Raw genomic sequence first — 10862 nt, forward strand, 5'->3', positions numbered from 1 at the left:
TTCTGTGGGTCAGGACTGTGTTTGGGGTATTTCTGTGGGTCTGGGACTGTGTTTGGGGTATTTTTGTGGGCCTGGGACTGTGTTTGGGGTATTTCTGTGGGTCAGGACTGTGTTTGGTGTATTTCTGTGGGTCTGGGACTGTGTTTGGGGGATTTTTGTGGGTCAGGGACTGTGTTTGTGGTATTTCTGTGGGTCTGGGACTGTGGGGGATTTTTGTGGGTCTGGGACTGTGTTTGGGGTATTTCTGTGGGTCTGGGACTGTGTTTGGGGTATTTCTGTGGGTCAGGACTGTGTTTGGGGGATTTTTGTGGGTCTGGGACTGTGTTTGGGGTATTTCTGTGGGTCTGGGACTGTGTTTGGGGTATTTCTGTAGGTTGGGACTGTGTTTGGGGTATTTCTGTGGGCCTGGGACTGTGTTTGGGGTATTTCTGTAGGTTGGGACTGTGTTTGGGGTATTTCTGTGGGCCTGGGACTGTGTTTGAGGTATTTCTGTGGGTCTGGGACTGTGTTTGGTCTATTTCTGTGGATCTGGGACTGTGTTTGGTGTATTTCTGTGGGTCTAGGACTGTGTTTCGTGTATTTCTGTGGGTCTGGGACTGTGTTTGGGGTATTTCTGTGGGTCTGGGACTGTGTTTGGGGTATTTCTGTAGGTTGGGACTGTGTTTGGTGTATTTCTGTGGGTCTGGGACTGTGTTTGGGTTATGTCTGTGTGTCAGGACTGTGTTTGGGGTATTTCTGTGGGTCAGGACTGTGTTTGGTGTATTTCTGTTCCGGAAACTGTCGAGGTTCTCAGTGGGTTAACGAGACTCAGTCTGTTCAGACTCCGCCTTGGGCTGAATAAATTCACTGCATTCAGTTTTCTGTCAGTGTCGTTGAGTTTGTGAAACGGGAGTGGAGCCGGAGAGAGTGAGAGTGAGAGTGAGAGAGAGGACAGAGAGAAAGAGAAAAACAGAGAACCAGACAGAAAGAGTGAGCGAGAGAGAGGGAGAGACAAAGTGAAAGAGAGAGAGAAAGTGAGAGGGGGAGAGAGAGAGAGAGAGAGTAAGAGAGGACAGTTGGAGAGCGAGACAGAGGGAGAGAGACACAGAAAGGCCGGGAACAGAAGCAGAGAGCAGATCGCAGGACTGGTGTCAGTCTGAGCTACAACAAACAGGTGAGTCAAGCTGGCGGAATCACAACTAGTTCAATAGTCGATCAGAATTGATTGTGGAGCGGGGCAAGTGTGGGGGCAGCGTACCCACCAGTACTGTACCCCAGTGTTACAGTGACAGACCTGTACCCACCAGTACTGTACCCCAGTGTTATACAGGGACAGACCTGTACCCACCAGTACTGTACCCCAGTGTTATACAGTGACAGACCTGTACCCACCAGTACTGTACCCCAGTGTTATACAGGGACAGACCTGTACCCACCAGTACTGTACCCCAGTGTTATACAGTGACAGACCTGTACCCACTAGTACTGTACCCCAGTGTTATACAGGGACAGACCTGTACCCACCAGTACTGTACCCCAGTGTGAAACAGTGACAGACCTGTACCCACCAGTACTGTACCCCAGTGTTATACAGTGACAGACCTGTACCCACCAGTACTGTACCCCAGTGTTATACAGTGACAGACCTGTACCCACCAGTACTGTACCCCAGTGTGATACAGTGACAGACCTGTACCCACCAGTACTGTACCCCAGTGTTATACAGGGACAGACCTGTACCCACCAGTACTGTACCCCAGTGTTATACAGTGACAGACCTGTACCCACTAGTACTGTACCCCAGTGTTATACAGGGACAGACCTGTACCCACCAGTACTGTACCCCAGTGTGAAACAGTGACAGACCTGTACCCACCAGTAATGTACCCCAGTGTTATACAGTGACAGACCTGTACCCACCAGTACTGTACCCCAGTGTTACACAGTGACAGACCTGTACCCACCAGTACTGTACCCCAGTGTTATACAGCGACAGACCTGTACCCACCAGTACTGTACCCCGGTGTTATACAGTGACAGACATGTACCCACCAGTACTGTACCCCGGTGTGATACAGTGACAGACCTGTACCCACCAGTACTGTACCCCAGTGTTATACAGTGACAGACCTGTACCCACCAGTACTGTACCCCAGTGTTATACAGTGACAGACCTGTACCCACCAGTACTGTACCCCAGTGTTATACAGTGACAGACCTGTACCCACCAGTACTGTACCCCAGTGTTATACAGTGACAGACCTGTACCCACCAGTACTGTACCCCAGTGTTATACAGCGACAGACCTGTACCCACCAGTACTGTACCCCAGTGTTATACACTGACAGACCTGTACCCACCAGTACTGTACCCCAGTGTTATACAGTGACAGACCTGTACCCACCAGTACTGTACCCCAGTGTTATAGTGACAGACCTGCACCCACCAGTACTGTACCCCAGTGTTATACAGTGACAGACCTGTACCCACCAGTACTGTACCCCAGTGTTATACAGTGACAGACCTGTACCCACCAGTACTGTACCCCAGTGTTATACAGTGACAGACCTGTACCCACCAGTACTGTACCCCAGTGTTATACAGCGACAGACCTGTACCCACCAGTACTGTACCCCGGTGTTATACAGTGACAGACCTGTACCCACCAGTACTGTACCCCAGTGTTATACAGTGACAGACCTGTACCCACCAGTAATGTACCCCAGTGTTATACAGCGACAGACCTGTACCCACCAGTACTGTACCCCGGTGTTATACAGTGACAGACCTGTACCCACCAGTACTGTACCCCGGTGTTATACAGTGACAGACCTGTACCCACCAGTACTGTACCCCAGTGTTATACAGTGACAGACCTGTACCCACCAGTACTGTACCCCAGTGTTATACAGTGACAGACCTGTACCCACCAGTACTGTACCCGTGTTATACAGTGACAGACCTGTACCCACCAGTACTGTACCCCAGTGTTATACAGTGACAGACCTGTACCCACCAGTACTGTACCCCGGTGTTATACAGTGACAGACCTGTACCCACCAGTACTGTACCCCAGTGTTATACAGTGACAGACCTGTACCCACCAGTACTGTACCCCAGTGTTATACAGTGACAGACCTGTACCCACCAGTACTGTACCCCAGTGTTATACAGTGACAGACCTGTACCCACCAGTACTGTACCCCAGTGTTATACAGCGACAGACCTGTACCCACCAGTACTGTACCCCAGTGTTATACAGTGACAGACCTGTACCCACCAGTACTGTACCCCAGTGTTATACAGTGACAGACCTGTACCCACCAGTACTGTACCCCAGTGTTATACAGCGACAGACCTGTACCCACCAGTACTGTACCCCGGTGTTATACAGCGACAGACCTGTACCCACCAGTACTGTACCCCAGTGTTATACAGTGACAGACCTGTACCCACCAGTACTGTACCCCAGTGTTATACAGTGACAGACCTGTACCCACCAGTACTGTACCCCAGTGTTATACAGCGACAGACCTGTACCCACCAGTACTGTACCCCAGTGTTATACACTGACAGACCTGTACCCACCAGTACTGTACCCCAGTGTTATACAGTGACAGACCTGTACCCACCAGTAATGTACCCCAGTGTTATACAGCGACAGACCTGTACCCACCAGTACTGTACCCCGGTGTTATACAGTGATAGACCTGTACCCACCAGTAATGTACCCCAGTGTTATACAGCGACAGACCTGTACCCACCAGTACTGTACCCCGGTGTTATACAGTGACAGACCTGTACCCACCAGTACTGTACCCCGGTGTTATACAGTGACAGACCTGTACCCACCAGTACTGTACCCCAGTGTTATACAGTGACAGACCTGTACCCACCAGTACTGTACCCCAGTGTTATACAGCGACAGACCTGTACCCACCAGTACTGTACCCCAGTGTTATACAGTGACAGACCTGTACCCACCAGTACTGTACCCCAGTGTTATACAGTGACAGACCTGTACCCACCAGTACTGTACCCCAGTGTTATACAGTGACAGACCTGTACCCACCAGTACTGTACCCCAGTGTTATACAGTGACAGACCTGTACCCACCAGTACTGTACCCCAGTGTTATACAGAGACAGACCTGTACCCACCAGTACTGTACCCCAGTGTTATACAGTGACAGACCTGTACCCACCAGTACTGTACCCCAGTGTTATACAGAGACAGACCTGTACCCACCAGTACTGTACCCCAGTGTTATACAGTGACAGACCTGTACCCACCAGTACTGTACCTCATATTTACACTGGACTGAAATCCCATTCACTTTACACTTGGCGTGTTGTTGTTGCTGTTGAACACTGTGCTGGTGGTGAGGAAAGGGTTAACGTAGCCGGTGAGTCTGTTTCCGTTCTAACCGCAGCCTCTCGAGTTGGGAGAGATTGTGTCGCTGTGTGTTGCAGAACTTGACTCTGTTCCTGTGTTTGCTCCGCAGGCCCATGTACCACTGCGTGCCATGGCTGGGGTGGTGAGAGGTGCCTCACTGGATCAGATGGGACTGAGTCCCCGCAAGGATCGGCTCTGCTTCCAGGTGAGTCCCTACAGTCGGGGATCTGCTCCTGCAACTCGGGCAGAACTAGAGCACTCCGGTGTTAAAGTCTCATGTCTTGCTTTTAGCAACCCAGGTTAGGTGAGGCCAAGTTTGGCTTCTTAGAGAAGAGCGAGGTGAGGAGTCCAGGAGTTGTGAGGCCCCAGGATATGGGGGCAGAGTTGGGGAGAGGACAAGGGGTTGAATTAGGGGAGGAGGTCTGGGGTCGGAGTGGGTGATCCAAGCACCAGATCCCGAATCAGGATTCCTGCTCCCGATCCCGAACCAGGACTCCTGCTCCTGATCTCGAACCAGGATTCCTGCTCCCGATCCCGAACCAGGACTCCTGCTCCTGATCTCGAAACAGGATTCCTGCTCCAGATCTCGAACCAGGATTCCTGCTCCTGATCCCGAACAAGGATTCCTGCTCCTGATCCCGAACCAGGATTCCTGCTCCTGATCCCTAACCAGGATTCCTGCTCCTGATCCCGAACCAGGATTCCTGCTCCTGATCTCGAACCAGGATTCCTGCTCCTGATCCCTATCCAGTGATTCCCTGCTTCTGATCCCTAACCAGGATTCCTGCTCCTGATCCCAAACCAGGATTCCTGCACCAGATCCCTATCCAGTGATTCCTGCTCCTGATCCCTATCCAGGATTCCTGCTCCTGATCCCTATCCAGTGATTCCCTGCTTCTGATCCCTAACCAGGATTCCTGCTCCTGATCCCAAACCAGGATTCCTGCACCAGATCCCTATCCAGTGATTCCTGCTCCTGATCCCTATCCAGGATTCCTGCTCCTGATCCCTAACCAGGATCCCTGCTCCTGATCCCGAACCAGGATTCCTGCTCCTGATCCCGAACCAGGATTCCTGCTCCTGATCCCTAACCAGGATTCCTGCTCCTGATCCCGAACCAGGATTCCTGCTCCTGATCCCTAACCAGGATTCCTGCTCCTGATCCCTAACCAGGATCCCTGCTCCCAATCCCTATCCAGTGATTCCAGTTGCTATGTGAAGCCCAGGGATGTGGTGTGGATTAGCTCAGGTCGGGGACTTGGGCCTGTATCCCAGCGGGAGCTAGACTTTCCAGAACGATTTACATGGGAATTCCAAGGCAGAAACAGGCCGCTTAGCCCAGCCAGTCCATGTTGGTGTTAATCCTCAACATGAGCAGTGGTCCCGATCCCGTGGGACCTCCAAGAGATGGGTGGAGGCCCACAGTGCGGGTTACTGATAGTGGGGAGAAGTGAGAAGGTAGATCAGAGGGGGTTAAATGGGACCAAGCCTGTGGATTGTGGGAAGGACAGAGGGCAGTGAGGGGGTCAATGGTCAATGGTGAGGGGTCTGGAGGGCAGTGAGGGGGTCAATAGTCAATGGCGAGGGGTCTGGAGGGCAGTGAGATGGTCAATGGTCAATGGCGAGGGGTCTGGAGGGCAGTGAGGGGGTCAATGGTCAATGCGAGGGGTCTGGAGGGCAGTGAGATGGTCAATGGTCAATGGCGAGGGGTCTGGAGGGCAGTGAGGGGGTCATTGGTCAATGCGAGGGGTCTGGAGGGCAGTGAGAGGGTCAATGGTCAATGGTGAGGGGTCTGGAGGGCAGTGAGGGGGTCAATGGTCAATGGCGAGGGGTCTGGAGGGCAGTGAGGGGGTCAATGGTCAATGGTGAGGGGTCTGGAGGGCAGTGAGGGGGTCATTGGTCAATGCGAGGGGTCTGGAGGGCAGTGAGAGGGTCAATGGTCAATGGTGAGGGGTCTGGAGGGCAGTGAGGGGGTCAATGGTCAATGGCGAGGGGTCTGGAGGGCAGTGAGGGGGTCAATGGTCAATGGTGAGGGGTCTGGAGGGCAGTGAGGGGGTCAATGGTCAATGGCGAGGGGTCTGGAGGGCAGTGAGGGGGTCATTGGTTGATGGTGTGAGGGGTCTGGAGGGCAGTGAGGTGGTCAATGGTCAATGGCGAGGGGTCTGGAGGGCAGTGAGGGGGTCATTGGTCAATGGCGAGGGGTCTGGAGGGCAGTGAGATGGTCAATGGTCAATGGCGAGGGGTCTGGAGGGCAGTGAGGGGGTCATTGGTTGATGGTGTGAGGGGTCTGGAGGGCAGTGAGGTGGTCAATAGTCAATGGCGAGGGGTCTGGAGGGCAGTGAGATGGTCAATGGTCAATGGCGAGGGGTCTGGAAGGCAGTGAGGGGGTCATTGGTCAATGGCGAGGGGTCTGGAGGGCAGTGAGATGGTCAATGGTCAATGGCGAGGGGTCTGGAGGGCAGTGAGGGGGTCAATGGTCAATGGCGAGGGGTCTGGAGGGCAGTGAGATGGTCAACGGTCAATGGCGAGGGGTCTGGAGGGCAGTGAGGGGGTCAATGGTCAATGGCGAGGGGTCTGGAGGGCAGTGAGAGGGTCATTGGTCAATGGCGAGGGGTCTGGAGGGCAGTGAGGGGGTCAATGGTCAATGGCGAGGGGTCTGGAGGGCAGTGAGGGGGTCATTGGTCAATGGCGAGGGGTCTGGAGGGCAGTGAGGGGGTCAATGGTCAATGGCAAGGGGTCTGGAGGGCAGTGAGGGGGTCAGTGGTCAATGGCGAGGGGTCTGGAGGGCAGTGAGGGGATCAATGGTCAATGGCGAGGGGTCTGGAGGGCAGTGAGATGGTCAATGGTCAATGGCGAGGGGTCTGGAGGGCAGTGAGGGGGTCAATGGTCAATGGCGAGGGGTCTGGAGGGCAGTGAGAGGGTCATTGGTCAATGGCGAGGGGTCTGGAGGGCAGTGAGGGGGTCATTGGTCAATGGCGAGGGGTCTGGAGGGCAGTGAGGGGGTCAGTGGTCAATGGCGAGGGGTCTGGAGGGCAGTGAGGGGGTCACTGGTCAATGACGAGGGGTCTGGAGGGCAGTGAGGGGGTTAATGGTCAATGACGAGGGGTCTGGAGGGCAGTGAGGTGGTCAGTGGTCAATGGCGAGGGGTCTGGAGGGCAGTGAGGGGTCAATGGTCAATGACGAGGGGTCTGGGGGGCAGTGAGATGGTCAATGGTCAATGGCGAGGGGTCTGGAGGGCAGTGAGGTGGTCAATGGTCAATGGCGAGGGGTCTGGAGGGCAGTGAGGGGGTCAATGGTCAATGGCGAGGGGTCTGGAGGGCAGTGAGGGGGTCAGTGGTCAATGGCGAGGGGTCTGGAGGGCAGTGAGGGGGTCATTGGTCAATGGCGAGGGGTCTGGAGGGCAGTGAGGGGGTCATTGGTCAATGGCGAGGGGTCTGGAGGGCAGTGAGATGGTCAATGGTCAATGGCGAGGGGTCTGGAGGGCAGTGAGGGGGTCATTGGTTGATGGTGTGAGGGGTCTGGAGGGCAGTGAGGTGGTCAATAGTCAATGGCGAGGGGTCTGGAGGGCAGTGAGATGGTCAATGGTCAATGGCGAGGGGTCTGGAGGGCAGTGAGGGGGTCATTGGTCAATGGCGAGGGGTCTGGAGGGCAGTGAGATGGTCAATGGTCAATGGCGAGGGGTCTGGAGGGCAGTGAGGGGGTCAATGGTCAATGGCGAGGGGTCTGGAGGGCAGTGAGATGGTCAATGGTCAATGGCGAGGGGTCTGGAGGGCAGTGAGGGGGTCAATGGTCAATGGCGAGGGGTCTGGAGGGCAGTGAGGGGGTCATTGGTCAATGGCGAGGGGTCTGGAGGGCAGTGAGGGGGTCAGTGGTCAATGGCGAGGGGTCTGGAGGGCAGTGAGGGGTCAATGGTCAATGACGAGGGGTCTGGGGGGCAGTGAGATGGTCAATGGTCAATGGCGAGGGGTCTGGAGGGCAGTGAGGTGGTCAATGGTCAATGGCGAGGGGTCTGGAGGGCAGTGAGGGGGTCAATGGTCAATGGCGAGGGGTCTGGAGGGCAGTGAGGGGGTCAATGGTCAATGGCGAGGGGTCTGGAGGGCAGTGAGGGGGTCAATGGTCAATGGCGAGGGGTCTGGAGGGCAGTGAGGGGGTTAATGGTCAATGGCGGGTCTGGAGGGCAGTGAGGGGGTCAATGGTCAATGGCGAGGGGTCTGGAGGGCAGTGAGGTGGTCAATGGTCAATGGCGAGGGGTCTGGAGGGCAGTGAGGGGGTCAATGGTCAATGGCGAGGGGTCTGGAGGGCAGTGAGGGGGTCAATGGTCAATGGCGAGGGGTCTGGAGGGCAGTGAGGTGGTCAATGGTCAATGGCGAGGGGTCTGGAGGGCAGTGAGGTGGTCAATGGTCAATGGCGAAGCGTCTGGAGGGCAGTGAGGTGGTCAATGGTCAATGGCGAGGGGTCTGGAGGGCAGTGAGGGGGTCAATGGCGAGGGGTCTGGAGGGCAGTGAGGTGGTCAATGGTCAATGGCGAGGGGTCTGGAGGGCAGTGAGGTGGTCAATGGCCAATGGCGAGGGGTCTGGAGGGCAGTGAGGTGGTCAATGGTCAATGGCGAGGGGTCTGGAGGGCAGTGAGGTGGTCAATGGCCAATGGCGAGGGGTCTGGAGGGCAGTGAGGGTTGGAGCTGAGCCTCTCACTGACGCCCATCTCTTCTCGCCCAGATTTTCCCCGATCCCTCGGACTTTGAGCGTTGCTGCAAGCTGAAAGACCGTCTCCCGTCCATTGTGGTGGAGCTGAGCGAGGGAGAGGTGGAGAGCGGGGAGTTGCGATGGCCACCAGAGGAGGTCGTGGTCACTGAGGAACAGAGCCAGAAAGCCTGCATAGAAAGCCAGGCTCAGGGCAGCATGGAACAATAACTGGACCCGTCGTCAACAATAAATAACTGACTGCGTGCGGAGGAGAGGAGATCTTCCCTGCTGGGAACCACATCTGGGAGGAAGACTACACTCGATGCCTGGCCGGGCCAGGCCTGGGGAATCTTGACCAGCTGCTCCTGGAGGTTTTAAGTGATCTAAGACCCCAGTGGGTTGACTTGAGATTGGGTTGTCCACGTGGAGTTGAGGAACTGACCCTTCCTTCCTTCACAAAGCTTTGGATGCATCACCTTCTCCTCAGCCTGTTGCTGTACTGAACTATTGGACCAAGCATGAGATTCGAGGGCAGCGTTATGCTCAGGCTGGCCTCTGTATAGCCAGCGGCAGTTGGCACACATCCCATAAACTGCACACGGTGCTGTCCTGGCCATCACGATCAAGTTAGGAGTTGTTCGAGAAGTCTATGGCCTCACAGCAGCGCAGGCCCCCCACAACACCCCGAGCAGTTGGTACGGGCCAGCCCTGGGCCCTGCACAGCTCTGGACCGTACCAGTGACATTGCGGGGGGGAGGGGAGAGATGTTTGCCCAGCTGTGTCACGGTGTATTTTTATTTTTTATTAATTCCTGGGATGTGGGCGTCGCTGGGCAAGGCCAGCATTTATTGCCCATCCCTAGTTGCCCTGGAGAAGGTGGTGGTGAGCCGTCTTCTTGAACCGCTGCAGTCCGTGTGGTGAAGGTGCTCCCACAGTGCTGTTAGGGAGGGAGTTCCAGGATTTTGACCCAGCGACAATGAAGGAACGGCGATAAACTTCCAAGTCAGGATGGAGTGTGACTTGGAGGGGAACTTGGAGGTGGTGGTGTTCCCATGCGCCTGCTGCCCTTGTCCTTCTAGGTGGTGAAGCACAGGAACAGGAAGAGGCCATTCAGCCCCTCGAGCCTGGTCCATCATTCAATGAGATCGTGGCTGATCTGTATCGCAAACCCATTTACCCGTCTTGGCTCCATATCCCTCGATACCCTTACGCAACAAACATCTATCAATCTCAGTCTTCAAAGCTCCAATTCACCCCCAGCACTTTGGAGGGAAGAGTTCCAGATTTCCAATACCCTTTGTGTGAAGACGTTTTCACCCCTGAACAGCCTGGCTTTCATTTTAAGATTGTGCTCCCTTTGTATGTAGGGAGAGTTCTCTGTACTAACCCATTGGAGGTGTGTGATGGGACTGTGTTGCTACGGAGGCACTGGCCTCTGGGAATGCCTGTCCTTCGGGAGGGAGGGGAGGGGAGGCGAGGGTCTATGGACTGGGTGTTAGTTCAATCTCAGGCCCTCACGAACATCTCTAGCTTCTGTGCTAACGGGTACAATAATGGCTCGATTAGTGGGTGAGTGGTTGATGAATTCCCTTGGGAGAGGGACTGGTGATCACTCCCTGGTCACTTGCCAGACCCTTGCCCCATTTTCCACCACGGTTCCTGGTACGAGGCCCCTGTGGGTGGTCTCACGGTTCCTGGTACGAGGCCCTGTGGGTGGTCTCACGGTTCCTGGTACGAGGCTCTGTGGGTGGTCTCACGGTTCCTGGTACGAGGCCCTGTGGGTGGTCTCACGGTTCCTGGTACGAG

General features: G+C 55.2%; 1 protein-coding gene across 1 annotated transcript; it reads left to right on the forward strand.

Moving 5' to 3' along the window:
* The first annotated feature begins 840 nt into the window (after positions 1–840).
* On the forward strand, positions 841–10862 carry lbh (LBH regulator of WNT signaling pathway). The gene is made up of 3 exons (XM_085998140.1): positions 841–1153; positions 4484–4579; positions 9090–10862. Exons 2-3 carry the CDS (start codon positions 4505–4507, stop codon positions 9282–9284), a joined length of 270 nt encoding a protein of 89 aa, XP_085854266.1. The 5' UTR covers positions 841–1153; positions 4484–4504; the 3' UTR covers positions 9285–10862.

Source organism: Somniosus microcephalus, chromosome 9 (assembly GCF_052327205.1).
Source record: "Somniosus microcephalus isolate GS21.2 chromosome 9, FLI_Smic_1.0, whole genome shotgun sequence".
NCBI classification, from domain to species: Eukaryota; Metazoa; Chordata; class Chondrichthyes; order Squaliformes; family Somniosidae; genus Somniosus; species Somniosus microcephalus.